The sequence below is a fragment of the Varanus komodoensis genome, unplaced genomic scaffold (genome assembly GCF_004798865.1).
Source record: "Varanus komodoensis strain SLA01 unplaced genomic scaffold, ASM479886v1 scaffold7_3, whole genome shotgun sequence".
In the NCBI taxonomy this organism is placed as follows: domain Eukaryota; kingdom Metazoa; phylum Chordata; class Lepidosauria; order Squamata; family Varanidae; genus Varanus; species Varanus komodoensis.
This window is the reverse complement of record NW_025336480.1, coordinates 11,801,914-11,824,903: the sequence shown is the minus strand read 5'-3', so window position 1 is coordinate 11,824,903 and position 22,990 is coordinate 11,801,914. Positions and strand designations below refer to the sequence as shown.

Genomic DNA, 22,990 nt, shown 5'->3' with positions numbered 1-22,990 from the left:
AACTTTTCCTCTTCCATGCCTTACACCTCTCACAGAAAGTCAATCCAGGCCGCACAACAGAACTTGTAACTTTTGGAATAATAGGGTCAATGAGAAAATGGAAATCATCCTCAACAGCAGCTTTCCCTATCCTGGTGTCTGAGGCTGCTGGGTACTGAAGTCCAAAACATCTGGGGAAGGCTGCTGTAGATTGCAGTACAGTCTCAGCCTTGTGGATATGTTGAGCTTAAAAGTAGTGCCTTGTCCAAGGCCATCCAGGGAGCCCCAAATGAGGGAGTGAATGTGGCTTTCCTCAAGCTGTTGAAATTTTGCCACGCTGACATGCCATACCCTGTTCTGCTTTTTTAAGTGGCTCCACAGCCCAGATGGTCATCCATCAGCCACATCATGTGGGACAATTGCTAAGTGCCAGAAGGTGTTGTTCATTTCCCCACACATCACTCTGACATCACCTCGCAGAAGTGCTCATACTTTCCATGGTGTTCAAAGGCTACCAAGTCATGGCTTGGTCTGTTTGTGTGGGTTGTAGTGTGCAATCCCTACAACAGTCCTACACATCCCAGCGTTCCCAGCCAACCATGGGATAAGAGGGGAGGCCCTCTTATGGATCAGCAACTGATCAAAGAATAGAAGGAAGAGAGTGGGGATAAATGCTAATTTCGCCAAATAGAGAGACATTAACAGTAGCTTTCTGCAAGAATCTGTATTAGGACCATTGGTTTTCAACTTATTCATAAATGATCCAGACACAGGAATGAGCAGTGAAGTGACCAGGTTTGGTTGAAACCAGAAGGTATTGTGAGGAGCTCCAAGAAGATGTCTCCAGACTGAGAGCATGAGTATCAAAATGGCAAATGCAGTTCGGTGCAAACAAGTATAAAGGGATGTGCGTTGGGGCAAAAAACCCCACTAGCTCAGGTAGAAGCTCTTGGGATCTGAGCTAGCAGTGACCAAAAGGGTCCTTGGGGCTGTGGCCAGCAGATCAGTGAAGATGCGGATTTGTGCACGGGTACTGCGGAAAGGCAAACTCCATGGTAGGCATAGTTAGGGAAGGAGTGGAACATATAACTGCCAACATCACACTGCCCTTATAATAATCTAAGGTGCAACCATACAGCAGAGAATACTGAGTACAGTTCTGATAGCCACACCTCAAAATGGGTATTGCAGAGTTGGGAAAAGTGCGAAAAGCACCACTAAAATGAGTTGTTGGGGCAACTCCCTATCAGGTAAGGTTACAACAGCTTAGAAAAATGATGGTAAAGGGGGGCATGAAAGAGGCATTCAGAATTATGTGTGGTGTGGAGAAAGAAGAGCGGGAGACATTTTTCTTCCTCTCTCATAAGGCTAGAACCTGGGGTCTTTCGGTGATGCGGAATGGTGGAAATTCAGGGCAGATAAAGGAAGGACTTCTTCACACAGTGCCTAGTTAAACTGTGGAACTCATTTCCACAAGATGAAGGGATGGCCACCACTTTGAAAGGGCTTCAAAAGGGGATTGGACAAATTCATGGAGGAGAAGGCTGTCCAGGCTACTAGTCTCCCTGGTCGGACCCAGTGTGCTTGTGGGCACCAGTGCCTGGGCGACTTGACCAGGTGGGTGTCCCTGCCCTTCGGCTTTCCAGATTCTGTGGGCAGCTGCTTGGCCACTGTGTAAACGGCAAGACGGACTAGATGATCGCTCAGCCTGAGCCAGCAGCACCCTTAATCCGATCTTCTTATGGTAATAAAAAGCTGCCTTTGCATTCTAAGAGAAAAGGTGTTATTTGGGGACAGGACACCGTGGGGGCTCCTAGAAGTACCTCCTCCAGTGCTTCTTCCATCTAGAATGCTAGAACTGGTGCCTCAATCCCCCTTTTGGTTCCCCATCCCCTTTCTCTTTGCATCTTGACTTGCTGATTAGAAATGAGCAGACTAGGAGTGTAATCCTATGCATGTTTAGACAGAAAAATACCCCGCAACTCCTCGCATTCTCCAGCCAGTACGTGCCTGAGTTATTGCTGGATTGAAGACGTGTTGCTAAGCCTCCATAGAAACTTGCAATGGTCTTGCTCATTTGCCTGTGTCGGTGCTACACGGCCATCTCGTGCAGTTTTAAGGCTGCAGCTAGGTAGAAGGACTCAATGCACATACCAGCAGCAAAGAAAAGATTACCTACGGGCCGCAGTAAAGGGGCACTCTGAGCTTCGCAGAAGTTGTAGGGCCTGGGCTGGCGGAGGGAAGAAAAGGAAAGCGAGCATCTGAGAATGCAATAAATGCACGGGACGCAGCTCACCATAAAAGGTGGGGAGAGAAGGATCTTTTATGCGGAAAAGACCTGGAACAAAAGAAGAGGGCTGCTAGAGAAGGATGCTGACAGAAGGCGTAAGAGTCTGCCTTGCTCCCTTTCAGTTGCAGGGGAAAATACAGTAAAGCAATTTAATGAAAACACTTAAATAAGCAAACATGGACGTTAATTGAAGCCATATGTATAAGGAAGGAAATCTAAAGTCGACTGATTCATTAAGTTTTATATAACTGTAAACCTCTAGTACCTAAGAAAAAGCAAGACGCCCTGATGAAGTGCCAGCTAAGAGACTTTCAAATGCCAGCTACCAAACTCCTTTCAACTGGGTTGTTTTTGACAAGAGCAAGCAGTTTTCCTTCATACTGCATACATTTACATTCATCCTTCCTTTGGACTGCTCAGATTAGGAGAAAATGTGTATTTTTCCCCCCATGAAAGCGAATCACAGACTTGGACTGAGGATTTAGAAGGGGAAAAAAGATTCCATTTAGTCAACATTCCTATCGATATGCACAAATTTCTGCCAAAGCCAGACTGAGTAAAAATTTCAGTCTTCCAGCACTACTTACTATAATATTTTGAACCAAAAGAAATTCTGGATTATTTTCATGGTCAGCCTGATGGAGTAGTATAAATCTATTCCAGAAGTTATAAAAGCAGATTCCCAGCCCACAGATAAGAAAGCAGCTGGTAACAAAATATTTCAGAAGACTGCTGCCATCCAGGAACCATGAGGGGAGCTGGATATATTTTTCGCATGAGGAGATGCATATGTCCAAAATGCAAATGCACACACATGCATGCAGCAGTAATAAATTAACCATAAATTATACCGACTCCACTCCACTGATGATTATTCTGATTATTCTACAGATTCCCCTATTTAGCCTCTGAAAGAGACAAAGGTGTGGCTCCCCAACTGGAATTCTGAGTGCCTTTAACAAAGTCTTTGCTGTTCTAATTCAACTTTGTTTTGTGGAACCTTCGTATTCCTCAGAAGCTTGTCTGTGGTTCCTCAAATGAGAAGCAAGAGCAGACAATGTTCCCCTGGAGATAGCAGGCTCCATTTTAGCAGTCTGGCACTAAACGATACATTCAGGTCTTTTAGAATAATGCTGAAGCCCAGCAGATTTGGTCAGTAAACTGTGTGAACCACAGAGCCAGGTAAATGTCCCAATTCCCTGCAACCCACAGGGGTCTGCTGCAGATGCATGGGGATTTCTTGGCCAACATAATAAGATAGACAGAGGTGCTTGAAAGGTACCATAATTCATCATATAGGACCACACAGCCTTCATTTCTATTAATATTCCATTTTTCAAATCCCACTGCATCACTCCCACTACCTCAACATTTTAACACTGCAGAAACACTTAAAAGATACCATAATATTTGTGGATATTTTGCAGCTTTTGATCTCTTGAGTATGGCAATATCTTGCACAATTATTGCTTAATAAAGGGACATCCAAAACCAGGGAAAGAAGGGACATTTCTTTTCCTCTGTACATTCAGCACCTGTCATTAAAAAGAACCTTCGTCATACATATCAACCCTTCATATTTTGGAAGGGAACTGAAGGTCACCCCATGCAACACTCTTGCCTGAGGCCAGGCCTTCTCTAATCTGGCTATCAATTTTACAAGTTTAGCCAATGATCCAGATGTTAATGCTCCTCGAGAAGCTGGTAGGCTGACACCAACAGGCAAGTCTTCCAAAACAAAGCACTATAAATATCCCTGCTGATGCACTGAAAATGCCTTCTGTATCCAGCACCATTCTCCAGTTTTAAATTCGTAGTTACTGAGAGGCAAAGCATGTTCATCCTGCACTCACCTCCAGCTTTGATAATTGGTCTGCTGCCCGACCAGAACAATGGCCAAGAATGTCAGGCAACTGCTTAAAGGTGATTTACCCTAAGCAAGTCCTCATCAGGATTTGATTGGTAAACATTTAACAAGAGAACTCGCTATCCTCTCCTGGTACGTATTAAACTACTGCCTTTACTTTAACAAGGGAAACTGTTTCCTCAGAGCTCTGTTCAGTCTGAGCCCTGCAAAAGACTAAACGAGAGTGAAGCTTCTAGGGGGTTGTAACTCAGTAGGACTAAAGCAAAAACCAAAGGCTGAAAGTCAGCTGCTCATGGCCTGAACTTTGGGACCTCCCTCAGGCTGGAGTCACAGGAAAGTGGGGCTTCTTCCATCTCTTGATAAACAAATGCAAGCAAACCTGACAGTGTTTTAACTCCCTTCTGGCTCCGAGGTTGTGCTGAGAAAGCTATTATTCCCCAAAGATGCCTTCAGGACATGTCGCAAACTGGCTGGCTATGATCATGCCCTTTTGCCCAAGCCCACTGGTCCATGAGCAACCAGTGTGGCGTACTTTGACCCTGGGATTCAGGAGAACTGCTGAGTCTCCACTTAGCCATGAAACTCACCGGCTGACTTTGGGCCAGGCACCATATCTCAGCCTAACTTATTTCTCAGTGAGGATCAAATGGAGAAGAGGAGGTGTGTCATAGAAGTTGGTTGGGCTCTTTGGAGGAAAGGTGAAAATAAATGTAATAATTACACTCTTCGCATTTTTTGCAACTCCACCATTTGGCACACAAGCCATTCCAGAAGATTATGCCTTCCTTCACACCAGAGCCCTAACCATCTGTTCTTGCATATAAGGCCTTGCTCTCTCACACTGGTGTGTGTGTGTGCACGTGTGTGTGTGTGTCACTTACATGTGCATTACAGTTACAACGCCTCTCTCTCTCACCTCCGGTGATGGATGCATGTCATCAGGTAAAACAGATCAAGGCCTGGGCAGCCCTTGAGCCAGAAATGTTCCACTCGGGATAACCCATAAACAAGTGGACAGATGGCCGGTCCCACCAGCTCCCACACCAGGTGAGGCCAGTGCCTTGCGCTCCACGCCTGAGGAGAGGGGAGAGCTTGCCAGCGGCCACACGCAGCCTGCACGGTGACTGACAGCAGGCCCAGGGGACATTCGAGGACATTTAACCTCTAGCCAGCTCAATTACACATGAGCATTCCCAGGCCGGCCAGCGCTTGTGCTGCGCATTCCACACAGGGACCCTCTCGCTCTGCCCTCCGTCCCATCTCAGCCCGGCTTTTGGGAGCCGCCTGCCTATTTCAGGGAGTGATTTGGACCACGACCAGTCAGACCTTCTCTGCCTCTAGAACATGATGAGCGAGGTGCCCCTAATAGCTCTCTGGGCAGGCTGCATTGGCCCTAGAACGACCCTGTTTGCTTGCCGTTGCCCATTCATTGAACAGCTGCCATTCCTGTCCGCAGCTCAGCAATATTGCAGACACATATGTATTCATGTACGCATTACACTTCTATTCTCCCCTATAGTCAATGCTCTCTGGGTAGTTCACAACAATTAAAACTGTCAAATGCAATATCAGATGTAACATAAATGTTGTACATGTTTGGACTGCAGTATAAAATAAAAAGCGAAATGAAACCTAGCAACAATACAAAGAGTTAAAGTGATCAACTATTCCTCATCTTTTCAGGTGTTCTTTCTCTCTGTAAAGCCGCTGTCTTTCACCCAACATGAGGTTAGTAAAATGTCTGGACCTCTGTCTTCGTTCCCCCCAAGCTTCCACGCGTGAAAGCCACAGTGATACAAATACAAGGGATGAACTAGCTGGAGGTTCCCCCAGCAGTCCTGGGTAAGCTCGAAGTCAGCGTGGATTATGAATTCTTTCTGTGTGGAGCAAGTCTGGAAGTACATCCTCTGAAAGTAAAATTGCTTAAGTGCTTCTCAAATCTGAACAACCAACAGTTCTCTTGCCCTGCTGGGACTATTTCAGGATCTTACCAAAAAAAAAAAAAAGCACCTGTGGCTTAGAACCTTTGTTTTAATTTTGTTGTTCATGGCAATAATTGTCCAGAATAATTGTCCAGCCTGATCTCCACAGTGATTGAATAAGAAATTGTTACCATCATTAATATAACCAGAAAGTCGGAAGGTATATTTCTGATGTGATTGAAAGACAACTCCAGGCATACTTGGATGGCAGTGATGACCACTCTGTTGTTGACTTACCTTTGGCACTGACATAGGCTTGGCTGCACTGGTAGACAACCTATGCAGGAGAACAACAGGGGGACTGTGCCCCTGCTACTTCCTTCGGACCCTTTGGTGGCTTTGGATCTGGCATTCTTCTGGACTGGCTGCCCGGGGTGGGGATTCAAGGCACTGGGCTCCCGGCGGAAGGCAGAGCTACTTGGCATGGCCCTTGCTCCTGCACACAGGTGAGCCAAACTAGTTTCAGTAACACCTGCAGAGGGTCTGTGAATGTGCTGAAGCTAACCTAGTATTGCCAGACTGCTGATAATTCTTTCTATTTTGTAAAACCTGTGATGGATTTTATTTCCTTTTAAGTGAATATTTTACAAATTGCTTCCCCTACTACTCCCTTTGGCAATTAAAAAAAGGCCTGGTAATTTTTCATTCACTTTGTAAGCAGAGATTAGCAACAAGCTGATTTCAGTTGGCTCAGACGTCTGACAGTAACCCAACATGACATTTAAGAACCATTAATGCCACAAAGTCTTCAGTCAGCTACATAATCTGCCATGTAAAACTGACATAGCACGGACCATTGGAAAGAATGGAGATGTCTTAAAGACTATCAGTGTTCAGACATATTTATTTTTAAATATTCCCTTTGACTAGAGTATCAATTGATCTTTGACACTAAGTAGAGTAATAGTTTTGAAAGGAGGCCTCCAAAGGAAACACAGGATGCCCCAGGAACTGACATCAGCAAGAGCACAGGTAACACCTGTCACTCCGTTCACACACAGGCCCATTAATGAAACCAGGTGGCAGATGTGCACAGACACCTGACACCACTGCTGGAAGCTCCCTCCGAGCATAAGCAAGCGGAATTAAAAAGCTCTCAGCTGTGAGGAATGGAAACGGCTTGGTGCTGAAAATCTGTGGGAACTGTTTTACTCCCTGGAGTGGCAGAGAGTTACTCCCTGCCGCACGTGGGACAGGGTGCGGGGTGGGGGGGACACATTTGTTTCTCATTAATAAGGGGTCTGTAATGTGGCAGAATCCCTTCCATGGAGAAACTGGGGACATGGGGAACTCAGTGGCAGCATCTTTGAAATACTCAGCTCAGAAGAGCTTGTTTCACATGTTCCCTACCGCCTCGAACAGGAGGAAGCTAAAAGGACACAGACTCTTAATGGCAGCTTCATTTTAAAGACAGATTCTCAGGTTTTGTGATACCAGCTTCTTCACAAATAAACATCCCAAATATTCCCAATTGAAAACAAGTTATGCCTGAAGCCCCAGCAGTCCAGTCCTGTGGTCTCCAGCCATCAAAAATCACTGAAAAACATCTGCCACCCAGACGTGGCTGCTGAGAAAACATAGTCAATTAAAAATGGATAATAATGCATCTCTCTCCACACAGTTCACACATTTTTATGATTCCTTGTTATTTATTCCCCTGAATTTCTCTCCCCAGATATGAATATGTCCAAACTTTCAGGTTTGCACCACATGGTTACGTATCATGTTTCTTCCACCAGTCTGATCTGGCTGGTGATGGCTCGAGCCTCCCAGGGGGGCTGATTGTGCCCAGGGCATTTTCTGGGATGGTGCAGCATCACCTGGTGCATCGGGGTCTTGTCCAATACAGCAGGTGCTGCCAAGACTTTGGGCAGAGCAGTGAATGGCGCATTCCCACCCACACCAAGAGGGCTGTTGCATCAGCAAGATGCAAAGGCCTTGTGAAAGATGGTCTTGCTTTGGCTCCACTCCTTTGAGGAACTGTGTGTGCTCTTAAAGGGCCCTTGCCCAGTTCTGCAGCTGTTGGCTCTTATGACACAGTCCTGATAGGGAGTCCAGAAGAGCAACCTCTGCTGAACCAGAAGACTCTGGAGTGGAGAAAGACACCCCCTCCCCGCAAGAGGTCCCCCCTTCCCATTTATGCTTTCTTCTGAACTTGAAGTATATAAAAGCCAGATAACATGACACAAGTCTATGTTAAGTTCCACCATTAGGTAAAAATTCCATATGTATCACCAGCCTGGACTGAGAAAACAGATACCTACTAAATAGTTACCATTAGAGTGTGTGAACAAATCTACATTGGTCCATTTGCCCAAGAAAGGAGGCAGGGCAGACACCACTGAGCCAAAGTAAGGTTGCAGCTGTATGGAGCATAAGCGGTATTGAAAGCAAGCCTACTAACTCCTGGTTATTTCAAACGCGGTCCCCTCAAGGGCAATTTGCTGTCTTTGTATGAGGGAACGCTGAACCTCAGTGAAACGAGAGGGGCATCAGCCTCTTTGGTTCTCCTCACCAAACCCCTGGGGGGGGGGGTCCGATGATGACACACAAGGCCTCCCCCACCTTTGTGAAAGCAAAAAAACACCCACAGTGAAAATGCAGCTTCCTGAGATTGACGAGGTCCACATTGCCTTCACTATGACCTTTTCTGCCTGACACATAGGCAGGGAGCCAACATATTATTGGAGGCATTGGATATGTTGCATGGATCTGATGCCCAGGAAAGGTATCAAGCAAAAACAGCTTTGGTGAACCTCTCTGCTTGTACAGTTGAAAATTCGCTGATCTCCCTAGGAGCTCAGAATGGGTAAATGCATAATTTTAAACGAGAGAGAGGGAGAGAGGGAGAGAGAGACTCATTGGGCTAAGAAAGTGGTTTCACACCACTTGTCTGCATAGCAAGGGATTGTATATATAATTCTGAAGACATTGCATCTTCACACCAAAAGGTATGGAGAGCAGACTGACAAAAGCAATGTTACCTTTGCTAAGTAACTTTGGAAGTAATTAAGGAGTGGCTTTATAAGCACAGGAACCTGCTGTGCAATAGACTAGTAAAACTGGTTCTGAGTCTTCTGATCAAGGTGTGCACAAAGGCTTATTAACAGATGGCCATACAACTACCAGTGGGGGGCAGGGAGTTAATATTTTGCCAGTTGGAAATAAATAGGTGCTGGTTCTCCTTCCCCATCTCCCAGTTTCCAGCTGCCCTTGATCCAGAGTATGTGCAAAGGAGTATATCAAAGTATTATGTCAGGTCTGGCTAGTCATTTGTTTCATTTCTATACCACCAATGCCTTCTGGGTGGGTCACAAGGAAAACCCTTAAAATATCCAAATATGATAAAATAATGGGCTATAAGCAATGTCAGCCCTCCTTAGAACAGAACCACTGGAATGAATGGGACGCCTGTTAGATTAACATTGGATGCAACACATAATGTAAAATCTAAAGCTGATTAAAGCAGCCATAAAACCAGACCAAAGCAAAGCCTACAGCAGAGGACTAATGCAGGGTACATAGCTGCAAAACACAAGCGCATCTTTAAAATTGAAAGAGTAAAAGGACTGGAAGAATGAACAGTTTCTTCTGTTCGGCACCAAAAAGACCATAGTTTAGGGATTTTCTTTACAAAGGCTTAACTTGCAACGTTATTTAGGTTTCTTCTTCTGTTTTCATTGCTGGAGGTAAAATGTGTTCTTTGCACTGATTTTATTTTCCAGGCTATAGCTCTGTCTTTTTATATATTCTATGAAGAAACCACAAGGTGGCGCTGTGGTATAGCTGCAGAAGAGCTGAATTGCAACTCTACAGGAGTATTTTGGTTTCAGTTTGAATTTTAATGCATGACTTTCCTTTCTCTAAAAACCACCCACAAAAATGGCTCAAAAACAAAGGAGAGGACAGCAAAAAAGACCCACTAACTTCAGTAAATGAGGGATCATAAGCACACAATAGAGGTCTTGTGTACAGAAGCCCTGAGACACCATGACCTAGGGGGCACATTCCACAGGTGGGGACCGCCACCAAAAGAGCCATTCTTCTTGCGTTATTCAGTGGGGACACCAGAAGTGGGCAAGTCAACTGGCTTCTGAGGACACCTCTTGTTCTAGCTCTGGATTTCCTGCTTCAAACAGGGTTGGAATAGATACCCTGCAAAGCCCTCCCAGCTCTTATGATTCCATACATCTCCCAAAATCCTCATGGATTCTGAACTGTTGATATGCAGGGTCAGCTCAACCATTAGGCAGAGTAGGTGCCTGCCATTTTTAATTATTTAACTTATTTTTTGGTGTATTATTTTTGCCCCCCCCCCCCGGATTTGTTGTCTTAGGTCCATAACAACTTGGTCAGACTTGGGTTGTGTGCGTGCCATGCCCTGGAGAGCGGTGGGCAGCATTTGCTATTCCACGTCAAGCAGCAAAAACTCTGGCATAGACCACAGACCAACGCTTTTCGTAAGTTATCCTCCACATATATGGAGGGAAGTCACCCTCGAGGTTGGTGTGTGTGTCACAGGGGGACTGAATGTTCCACCTTCAAGACAAATTTCACACACTGAGAAACATGGAAGTAGTTCTCTTCAGATCTGTCTTCCAGCCTTACTATAGTGTAAGGCAAATGTAGAAATAATGAATTAAAATAAACTTCAGGCCCTAACAAACTCAGAGGATTGCATTCTGAGGTTTTGGTTATTATTTTCAGGGCCTTTGAGATATTAATGCAGGCCAATTTTCTCCGTCAGCATACTGCCCCATATATTTAATAATGAAGATTCATGCATGTGTTGGTCTGGCTAGGTAAGTCTCCTTAAGTTGCATGTGAAACTCAGAATCCTCTTAGGTTAACTGTTCAAAATGTGAATGCCCTGGTCCTAGATGACAACGTGGTGCCCTTGCAAAACAGCCAGAGTTGACTGGCCGGTGCAAAATTTTCTCATGCACACTTAAGCTCAGGTTACAGGGTGCTCAAGCTTTTGCAAAGAACTCACCTATAGGCCTTTTGCAGTCCCCTGGCAGGAGGACCTGCTCGGTTAAAAATTTCTTGCTGCTCTAGTTATGTCTTTTCTGAACAAGGCCATAACTGCAACATGACTACAGAACCAAATGTCATTTAGTTTCCCATCACAGTTTAAATTCGATCACACTATTCTAAACATCAGAATGACAAAGAAAACCAGTAAGATCTGAACAGATTCAAGTGAAGAATTGGTACACGGTTACATAATTTTGGGCTTGATTCAGAGGAGATGCCTTCTGTTTCAGCAGGATCGACGGGTTCACCAATGAATGTAAGAAACACCATCTTCCCCTTCCTCACGCACTCTGGCTTGCTTAAGAGATGGCAGCCTTGCTGGGTTTGCACAAGTGCACCATCTTGGCCAGGAATTCTGCAACTGGCTGCTTCCAGGTGATCCACTGGAAATTGGTCAATGGGCCACCAGCTGGTGGTTCTTGGTCTTCTTATCCAACTGTGTTTTAAGGAAGGGCAGAACAAGGCACAATCCTCTGAAGTGAGGTACTTCTGAGTGCCACTGACAAATTCCATCCTCATCCTCCAATATCCATTTTGATGCACCCCAAAACCAAGTGACAACTACAGCTAAAACACATTGCAAGACATAGGACTAGGCAATATAAAATCTAACGCCATGCCCTATAATAACACTATTGCAGATGCATCATATTTAATCATATTTTCTATTCAATGTGTGCTTTGCTTATTGTTTCAGAGCATATGGATATTTCAGACAGTATTAAATTATTTCCGACAGAATTTAGTGTTCAACACGAAGCAAGGTCACCATTAAGGTAAGAAGTTCTATGCTTTCTTTGTTTTGCTGAAATGTGGTCTATATAACTGTCAAAGTTTAAAAGAAAAAGAAGAGGTTTTGATATACTCTCTCCAAGAAAATGGTCCCATATTGTCTTCTGGAGCTACATATGTTTTCACTATGCTGCGGAAGTCTCAGAAAGTGTTCTTCATAAAACATGAAATTACTACAAATGACATCATGAAAACCAAATTTAGTGGGAACTTGTATCATTGATTCCTCTTTTGGACTTTTATGTGGGACTTCTGTTTGCGGTTGTAAATGTCTTCCCAAAGAAAATGGGCAGAAAATAGATAACTGCAGATAGATTTGCAGCTTGGAAGACCCTGGAGAATTACACTATTAGCACATTTTGGCAGAATGATCTGGGTGGGAAAGTATGTTGAGAAATCCCTTATACGTAAAAGGAGGCATTAAGTGATAATCGTATGTTCCCCCACCCCCACTGAGCAACTCTCTTGAGGTAAGGGGGCCCCAGTCCCTAAATACACACCCATGCATGCACCCACAGAAACCATCAATGAAATGCTGGCATTGCCAAGCATCTCTTCAAGCAACATGTGCAGCAGCAAGAATAACCCACCAATCCATTAAGGTCTGTTCAGGGGGCACCCAACTTCAGACACACTCCCAACGTGTAGCAACAAAGACAGGATCTTTCAATGGGAGCACCTCAGCTGTGGAGCACCATCCCCTTTCTATTTGATCAGCACCCTCCCAAATGGCCTTTAGATACCAATTAAAAATGCAGTTGTTCGTACAAGCTTTTAGTACAGCTCATGGCCTTTTCAGTGCATGTTTAGTGTCCAAACTTTCCTTGGATGTTTAGTTTCTGCTGCTCTAACTTTTTTTTGTTTATGTTCTTGTGTTTTTGCTGTTGTCTTTTTTATCAGTTGGTACATGTGTAGGAGGGATCCTCTTGCAAGCCATCTTGAAAAGTAAGACAGGATTAAGATAAAAATAAGTGGCAGAATGTAAATATACCAAAATTAAATGCAATCTGCTTTCTATCTCTGAACTGGGACCCATCATTTTGAGAAGGTAATGAGGAAATTGAGTGGAAGCTGTTGAAATTATATGGTACATCCAAGACTATGATTAAAAGTAGTCCAAATATACTAAATGGCTGGATTAAATGGCCCAGTCAAATTTAGCCACTTCTGTCCAATGCATACTGCACTTGTGTAACTAATAAATGGCACACAATCTTCCAGTGTACAAGAATGACCTATAAAACAGGAAATCAATGCCGATAGTCTTTGGAGAGGAATTTTTGTTCGTTGGCACAACCCAGGCTCAGAATGATTTAGCTGTGCAAAGCAAAACCCAGTTTGGCCAAGTGAGTGGCACGCCAAAAGGTATGTGCAGAATGATAAATGAACTTGCTGTGTTAAACTAAAAGTTAAACAAAAAAATTAGCCCATATCTCTGTCAGAAAGTGTCAATAATTTTGCTTTATGGGCATCATTTTTCAAACATTTCTGAACCTAGAATTAGATACTGTTCACGTCTGTTTCTAATTTATTTTACTGCTAAAAAGCCATTGAGTGATCCAGACGAACCACTTACTATTAAAGAGAACATTTTTCAAGTGGTACTTTGCGTAATATTATACCCCAGCCCACTATGTATAATCACAAAGTGCTTCACAGCTGTAATATGAATATGAAGCTTCAATGCAAGCTTAGAAGACTCAGCATCAACTATTGCGAGCTTTGCTTTTGCTTCCTTGGGAGAGGATTGGTAAATTCTATCCGTGAAAATCTCAAAATACTCCAGGAGCTGAAGGTTTCTCCATCCACTGGTGTCTGGAGTGTTTCCTTGCCATTTCTCATACTTTGGGTTAATTCAAGGGGGGCACAGGCTCAACATTTGATACATTCTCCCCATGAATGGGCAGCATCTAGGAGCTCCAGAACAATGAACTTAATCACTACAGAGAATCTCTTCCATCTTGCCCAGACTAAGAATAGCATTCCAAGCATCTGTTTCAGCTGATTCACCCCCAAGTCTCCTCTGATAGCTTGGAAGTCAAGTCGCATTACATGGACATGAGTTCTTTCCCCAACCACTGTTTTGTCCTGACCCAGGGATAGGCAACTTGGCGCTCAGCAGATGGACTGTAATTCCCATCAGCCCCAGCCAAGGATTATGGGAGATGTCATCCAAAAGAGCATGCTCTGGAGAGCATGTTCTTACTCCTGCCCAAACTCTATGCAAGGATACTGTATATACTCCATTTGTGAGGTGAGGGTCCCGTTGAACTTAGATAAGCTCTCCTAGCCTTGCATATGCATTGCATTAAGATGGGGGCAGGGGTGCTTCCACTAGCCTCTAATAAAATAGATTTTATTCCCTTGTATAAGCAAAGCTAAAGGGTTCCAGTCTTTATCAGAAGATATAAGCTCTTACAATACAAGCTGTCATAAATGAAGCATGAGCTCTTCATTAGTGCCTTCAGAAGATTCATTGGAGTTGAACTGAAACATATGCCTGAATGCAATCAGAAACAATGAAAAGATGAGGGATACTGGAAATTCCAAATTGTCCCTTTTGAAGAATAAGCACTGTAATAGAGGAGGGGGTGTTACTGGATGGAGGTACCTTGCCATTCTTTATTGGGAAGGTTCTAGAAAACATCCAAGGACACTCTCAGAGGAAGCTACGGTAAGCAAGCAAATTACATCTCAAGACACTTGCGTCTCACTTTATGGAGGATTCATCGCTGACTCTCATGGCTGCAACCTGCACCCAAAATGTGGCTATTCGCAGCAGCAGCAGCAGCGCATTTTCTATGTCATTTGGGCACAAGTGCAGAACAACCTAAGGGGCAGCTTAAGAAGCAGCATGGAGCCAGGGAACCAAATGCTTTCATGACACAGCCGATGGTTTGCATGTGTCCGTTGAACTGGCGGTTACAATCGTGCGCGCTCTCCTTTGTGGGCTTTGTTCCCCTTGACGGCAGCGTGAAGGATGCTTTTGCATAGTCACCTATCCTTGATCCATAGCAAACAACAGGAAAACCCTCCCATGTGCACAGCACACCATCTTCAATTTGCAGCCCATCTGGGTTTAACAGTTAACAACTACCACATGGCCTTGAAGAAAAATCACAAGAGATGATCTAACCGTTGGGCCAAAGCCTATGAAGATCAGTAGAGATACAGCCGCAAACATGAAGATACATTAGCGAGGCAGTCAAATTAGGTTTACATTTCCCAAAATGTGAAAAGAACAGGGTAAACTCCCAGCTCTGTTGGATGTTCATGTACTCAAGCAGTGTATAAGAAAGTTCTTTTTTCCAAACGGGGACAAAGTCACCTCCACTCTTTTAAATAAATGAAACTCTTGTTTTTATTCAAAATAATGGATGACCCAGATTTGGCCCTGAAAGACTGCAAGGATTGTAAAGACCTTTGTTGCGATTCCTGCAGCAGGGTTGTCAAAGTGGCAACGATTTCGTAATAGAGCTCTTGCAGCCTGGAATGACATAAGACGCAAACTTATTCCGTCTCTTCTCATTGTACTTTAAGGCATAAAGGCACTCTGATGCGATCAGTAGGGTGCCAGTGACGCAGGGACCCCCTTTTATGCCCGGGGCGGCCTTCTGGAGAAAATCACAGAGCCTCCGTGTGGGATAGACAAAATATCAAGCCCTCTACTGGGGGACAACTTCTCTAAAAGGTAAGCAAGCCTTTTTCAACAAGCTGCCAACACACTCTTGAGTTTATCTTTTCTTCAGCCCCTAAGAGGAGCTTCAGACTTTTGAAAGAACAACTCATGTCTCTGGTCTGAAGCTTCTCTGTAGCTTCCAAAAGGCTGGAATAATACATCAGCGGGCTCAGAGTGGCCTTTCCCAAACTTCCCAAACGTTTTGTTCTACAAGCCCTGGAATCCCTGGTTGTTGGCTTTGCTGGCTGGAGCTGATGGGAGTTGAAATGTGAAACTTTTGCAGGCCACCAGGATGGGGAGTACTGATCTAGAGTTGCAGGGGTGGCAACTTGTGTTTTTCTCACCCTCACTAATTTTAATTAGCACAAAACCAAAACTGAATCCACCTGTAACTACTTTTAGTATATGCTTTATTTTAAATATATTAATCAGTCATAAGTCATTGACTGGCATCCTTAAATACTAGAACTGTATCTTCAAAGCACTCTGCAAAGGCCAAATCTGTAACAATAGATATATAGTATGCATATACATATAGTACCCACAAAGAAGGACAAAAGAAGGCATTGGGTTGTACAAATTTAGAAATAATTAGTGTAAGTTAAATAGAAATATTTATAGCCAAGTGACTTGTGTGCTTTTCCCAGTCTTTTGTCCCAGGAACGCCAAGCTCTCCCTTCCAGTGGTTTTCATCCTTCAAACAGAGGGCTCTCCTCTGTAGAAGAGGACACATGGTCATCCTATAACATGGTTTAACAAGAGTGAAAGATATTTTTTTTCCCTTTAGTAACCTAAGTTCTCTGTTTACCACAGATGCACCCTGACTCTGTTCTTGTACTCTGTTTTTACATGTGCAAATGGTTAAGAAGTAGGAGTAGATATTAAAGAGGAATCTACTCTGTTCCTTCCTCCACTTCAACTGCTCTCTCAGAGCTGATTCCTACTTAGAAAAAGTGTGTGGTGCAGTTACCTGGATATGTATAGACGGGGTGATGGTGAGATTGAACTGTATCCTCCTTTCCACTTCCAGATCATCTTGCACTTGGAAATACAGTATCTCTGGGAGAACCTTTCTTAAAGTGCTCTCTTTAGATACAGAGAAAGCCTTTAATTCTGAGAAACATACCAGGAAGAGGTATACCACCCCTCAGCCATGTTCTGAAATCCTTAACTCCTTTCCTGGAGAACGATGCTCTATACTTCTTTCAGTGTTTCCATGGGACTTTAGGGTACACAGTACAGGACTTAAGTACAGTGTTAAGAACTGAATGTATAATGGGTATTTTAATTAATCATGCTGGCAAAACTCAAAATTAGATTTGACATAGCTCGTAATGTTATGCTCATGTGCATGCCAGTCTTAGACAACTACCCAACAAACTTTGTTATTTAAATTGAGACAGACTGCGAGAACATGTGTAGCACACATGCCTTTTCCCTGGTTCTTTCAGCTAGAAAAGAGCTTTTCCGAAACCCTGCTTTGTGCTTGTAGTAGCACCTTTATCTCTTTCTCCCAAAGGAAGAACCACCTGCTAGGAGCACGTGTACACAAGGTTTCAGGCAAGAAGGGAGCAGTGCAGCCCGGCAGGTGGGCAAGCGGAAGAGCTGTGCTCCTTCAGCACTTCCTATACACAAAATGAGAACTTGAACTAATGGGGACTTCATCTGAGACTGGACAGAGGAGTTCAAAACCTGACGAACAACTTGTAATTTCTGCTGGGCGAAGCTCACCCGTCACTAAAAGTGATAGGAGCACACTCCAAGCATTATTCTATTTATTTATGAAATGTTAGGTGCTTACTTATATACTGTGGCATCTTGGCGGTCCAGAGATGTCAAATAAAGATCAATGAATGGCAAGCTGGCACAGAATTCTTCTAAGATCACGGGATCTGAATGGAGCAGGGTTTTTTTAAAGTCTTCCACCAGTTCATCAAAAGTTTGATATTCAGTCGATTTCTGATATGAAAGGAGAGGCACACCATTTAAACACCCGCATGGTGATGTAACGGAACGAAGGACTGTCCCCACCAATGCCCGCAAATGGTCAATAACCAACACTGGAAAGGGGCAAACCCTCCTCCCTAAAGTAGCAGCAGCCACCCCAGGTCAGAATTTCTGCAATGTATTCAAGATGCTTTTGTGAGATGTTTATGGATAGCAGCTTTAAAACTTTAGGAGGTTTGTCCAGTCCTCAGTGCTAAAACTTTCCAAGCTGTGGTGAAGAAGGGTCCCAAAGACCTCAAAAGTTGGTTAGCGCCATGTTTCTCAACAGGTTTCCTCCACGTGTCTCTGGTTTCCTTTCCAAACCATTGGAAGGGAACCAAAAAGGCACCACCAAATTTCAAAATGGCCCATGGCACCCTGCCATACATGGGAATGCAAATGTATGTACAGGAGGTGCAGATGTGAAAGTTACCCCAAGGCAGAGCAGGCCAGGGCTCTTTTGTTAGGAAAGGTGCAGCATTCTATACCACAACATAAAAAGGGACAGTGGAGCAGACAGGTCATCGCAATAATCCATTTTCCTTCTGCCTCAAGCCGGGGATCCCAGTGGGGTACTTATGAGCATCAATCTACCCCAAGGACGCCACTTTGGGCATCTACCCAGCTCCTTCCCCTCTCCCTAATTTTATGTCATGTTTTGAGATTGTTTTAATTACAGTACATCCCCGTGAAGTCGCGGCTCAGCGTTTGCGGCCTCAGTCTTTTGCAGAATTTTCTGTGCGGCGGCTTGTGAGCAAGGAGATTGTTTTCTCCAAGGGAGTCCAAACCGATCTCCTTGCGAGCAGCCTGCTCACAAGGAGATCGGTCTGGGCTCTCTCAGAGGAAACGATCTCTGCGCGCGCCCGCCCCTGCCCCTGCCTTGCCACACGCGCGCCCACCCTCGGCCCGGCCCCTGCCTCGCCACACGCGCGCCCACCCTCGGCCCGGCCCGCGCTCCCCATGCGCACCACCTTGGTGCCCATCGCCAGCATCTTTCAACTAAGTGCTAAGGCTTCTGGCAATGAACCTTTACCACATTCAAAATTCGCGGTTTTTCATAATTTGTGGGTGCTCTAGGAACGCAACCCCCGCAAATTTTGGGGGACTATTGTACTATTTCCCCCCACTGGGGGGCTAACATACTGCACAGTGAAGGGCCGTGCTCCAGCACCATCTTTATTTGGGCTTTTCAAAAGCAGTCCTGTATTTTGGAGCTCAGACAACCCTCCCACAGTGCCTTGCACTGAGGTTCTTCAGCAAGTTACTTAGTGTTTAATCTAACCAGTTTGCCTTCTGGGGAATAACTGGCTGTGCATGGCAGCCACTTTGCGAAAGCACCCACAATGTGCTCAAACTTCCAAAGGCTCCAACCAACCAAAAGAGTTTGGCAATCTCTGGTTTCAACACCACAAGCAGGCATAATGCTCTCTATTGACCAGTTAGATTCCGTCTGGCCCGGGGTCGGCCCCACAGCTGGCAGCATGGAAAAAAGCCACAGTGAAACCGAAATAAACTTTCTTGTGTTTCTAAGCAAAGTGAACCATACAAGTCTCAGCTTTAAATGTAATGAGACTCCGCAACTTGGTTTATTTTTGAAATTGTATAATACTAGGACTTCATGGAGGCTAATTAATACAGGCCTCGACTTTAAAAAGCATGTGGCTATGATAACAATATGAAAGATATTGCTAACCTGCTGAAGGAGCAATTCTTTTAATTCTTCTTGTTGCCTCTTTAAGATGGCCTGCTTCTTGGCAAGCAGAGCAGCCTTCCTCTCCGTTTTCAGCTTCTGCTCATATTGCTCTGTTGAATGCTACGCATACCAAAACAAGGGACAGTAAGTGGTCTTGGCAGAAACAGAAATCCTCTCCACTTCTTGCATCCTAAGGGCTCTCCGCTGTTTTGGAAGCAGCGATGAATGGGGGGCAGACATCCTCTGTGCCTCCAGTGCCTCCCGCTTCAGACAGGCTGGTTGGCCAAGCCCTGCTCAGGCACATAACGCCAACACAGCCTCAGGTTTGCACAGTCACCAGAGAGAAAAAACCACAGCAGTTCACTCTCTTCTGCATCCCACCCATGCCGCTCAAATGCTGCATGACTGACCTCGTGAAAGGTGGGTTGCCGTGCCTTTGTATTCACCCAGTATTTTAAGGGTTGAGTGGTTTTCCCTGTATATGCTTAAATATTGGAGATCATGTTTGTTAAGTGCTGTTGTGGCTTTTGTCTTCTGTAAACTGTCTACAGATTCATCTTGGATATAAGATGGGATTGTCATGTTTTAATAAATAAATAAATGTGAACCCACCAAGGTGCCCAGCAGGGACAGGCTTCCAAATCACCCCAGAACTCTAGAAGAAGCCAAGGATTTGAGGGTGGCTTGGGAAGTGCCTCCTCCTTGCCCCTGGCTCAGTTTGACCCTCATGTCATTACACAAATCACACCGTGCACCGCCACCTGTGCAGGTGGGGATGAGCAAGCATCTTGGCTCCTTTCCCAAGGTATTGTGTAAACATAGACACATGGAATCTCCCAGGCAAGGGGCAGATGAGACCACCTGCCCTCCCGCCCTAAGGATCACTGGGGCTGCTTCCTCCACCCCGTCTCATGCCATCTCTCAACGGTCTCCAAGGAGGTGGTCCGAAGCAGCGCTACTCAATCGGTTTAATTCCCCCACATGATTGAGAAGCCAAATGGTGCAGGAGTCGCTGCATGTGCAGAGGCCCCGAATGCACACTCTCCACCTCAGACCTTCCTGCACCATGCACGGATGGTGGTCCAGCATGCGCTGGGATGGCCTCGCAGTGGCGATCATCCCGAGGCATGGCTTCTGCATTGGGGTCAATGCTCCTCACTTCCAGAACACTCCGAGGCATCCCTTCCTACAGAAGATTCCTGGATGCGACAGTATATATGAATTTGCTAAGCAATCGCATGAAGGGCCTTCTGTCAGTCACAAGAAATCTCCGTATGAGAAATGGATGGTAGCAAGGAAAGGGTTTCATTTCTCACAGGTCTTTCTCTGATTTTCTTTGTTTGTTTGTAGAATCAAACTAGAAAGTAGAGTGGTGTATTTGTCTCATTTTTCATTCATTTTCGAAAGGGATGCATACAGCCCTAGGTGCGCCTAGGGTAAAAGGTTGCCATGTCTGCTTATCTGCAATGATGTCAGCAAAGATGGGTGTGACTGGGCAGTACCAGTCTTAAAGCAGCAACAGCAATGAAGCCTCAGGACCCAAACTGCTTCCTCTGTCTAAATTCAAGGCCCCAAAACCCCAGCCCCAAATGTTCACATATAGCGGCAACTGTGGGGCAAATCATGGCTTGTGTGCCACTGCCATTTTGAATATCCAGCCTCCAAACAGCCCAATGAGGGGCTGTTCTGTGAGGGATAAACCAGACACTATGGGCCAGTCATGGATTAAACAGCCCACAGTTCACCTTCAATCCATTAGCTTAACTATGAGTTGTTTAATTCACAACTAACCCATTGTTAATCCACACATCACAAAGCAACCTCATATATTCAAAATGGCAGCAGCACACATTGGGCACACACTGTAGCAAACTGTGGCTTGAGCCATTGAGGATTTGCCAGCTTTATGTGCAAACGGGACTTTATTTTCTGCAAATTAGTTCCACAGCTGATTTCACAGGGTGGGTTATCTGGCAATCCAAATGCCAATCCAAAGAGTGATCCCTTGCATCAAGGAGCCTATTAATTATAATTCATTATTACCGGACAGATCATAGTGGATCCAGAAAGACACTCTGCGCAGCAGAACAGAGTGTGCGACAATATGACGAAGTAGTATGATAAATATGATAAATTGCTGTGCAGAAGTGAAAGCAAAAATTTATTTGAAGTCATTCATATGAACTATTGGTATTATCACCATGATGGCTCATCACCTTCCTGCTTGCAGAAAGACAAGGACAATCTGAACTAATGTTAATCTACTTGCTGTAGTTCAATTCAGATGTATAAACAGTGCAGGATGAGTATAATGACCGACATGGTTCAGTTTTTGCCAGCTCCCTTTACTCATAGTGCTTGTACATGTCTAAATTGGACCAGACTAAGTACAACAAAAATTATTTCAGAAGGATGTTCCCACCAGAGCTTTTGTTAGATGAGAAGAAATATTAAGAGAAAATATTGTTCTAATTCTACAGTGATAAGAAGGTCACACTTTTACTTCCAACTTTTCTATCTTGGGGTGTTGTTTTGTTTTTAGACACTTGGTCCATGGCAGTTACCAAATAAACAGACTTGAATAGAGAGAAAATTATTCCTGCTGTCATACAATGGCCACTTACCTGAATTTCCATAATGACAACTCCAATAAACATGTTGAAAAACACAAAAAATCCCAGCAGAATGAACACTATTGTGAATGTCCGGCTTGTAACAATTTGTTTGTTATCCAGTTCCTCCTGCAAGTCTGTCCAGCCATCAACCTAAAAATTCATCAGATCAGTCACTATTTCTAAAATAAAAATCAGTCAAGAGTCATATAAAGCACCGCCTGAATGTAACACATGCCTCGCTCTGTAAGACGGACATGCGCCAACCATTGCCTACCTCCAGGCTGAAAACAACCGATCTTACATAACCATAATAAAGATTACCAGGTTGTAACCTGAGGCTTCATCCATACTGTTTCCCTTGTCCCATTGTATTTCTTTTGATGTTTCTTTTCCCTGTTCACATCTGTCCTTCAATACCCCTCGGTAGACAAATTAAGGCAGGGACAAGTCTGGCAGAGGCTGCTAGTCAGGATGGATGCAGAACTGGTTCCAGGATCAGAAGCATCCCACTCCTGAATACCAGACGGGAGAACAGCCGTCCTCCTCTGTTGGTTCCTGCACTGCTGTTTGTGTTGGTGCACAAGAATCAACACCGAAAGGTTCAGAGGCAACTGATAAAAAGTCACCACAATGTTGCCCCCAGAGTCAGTCCAGGCATGGTGAGGACATTGCAAGAAAGCTGGGGCAGGGCCACGGGGCTGAAGTTCAGGGGCCCACAGCCAAGCAGTGGGTGATACGAACAGTGGCAAGTAAGTCTGGTGCCAACGTCTGGATTGCTAGAGGCAGAGTGGAGACCTATTGGGCTGCTGCTACTGCTGCTTTCCATGACCTCCTTTTCTTGCTTAACTTTTGAAAATATTTTATGGTCTGGGGCAACCTGTAAATAATTACCGATGTACATTTCATTATTATTTTACTCAAAAATATATTATCATTTTTTTTCTACAGGGCTTAGCATGAGGGTGACAGAAGCAAATTTTATGGTCTTTCATACTATTATGATAGAGCTATGAGTTCAAAATGTGGACCTGCATACGGTCAGAGTCTGTCTGTCTGTCTGTCTTTAGAAG

The 22,990-nt window shown here is 44.5% G+C and overlaps 1 protein-coding gene across 1 annotated transcript in view; it reads right to left on the bottom strand.

Annotated features, from left to right (window-relative positions):
• Positions 1–15,271: 15,271 nt before the first annotated feature.
• CATSPER3 (cation channel sperm associated 3) overlaps positions 15,272–22,990 on the bottom strand; it is a 36,443-nt gene continuing 28,724 nt past the window's right edge. Inside the window, exons 5-8 of the mRNA XM_044454603.1 lie at positions 21,930–22,070; positions 19,306–19,425; positions 17,428–17,585; positions 15,272–15,434 (exon numbers count right to left, since the gene is read on the bottom strand). Coding sequence (XP_044310538.1) covers positions 15,272–15,434; positions 17,428–17,585; positions 19,306–19,425; positions 21,930–22,070 — 582 coding nt within the window. The remainder of the gene's footprint in view (positions 15,435–17,427; positions 17,586–19,305; positions 19,426–21,929; positions 22,071–22,990) is intronic.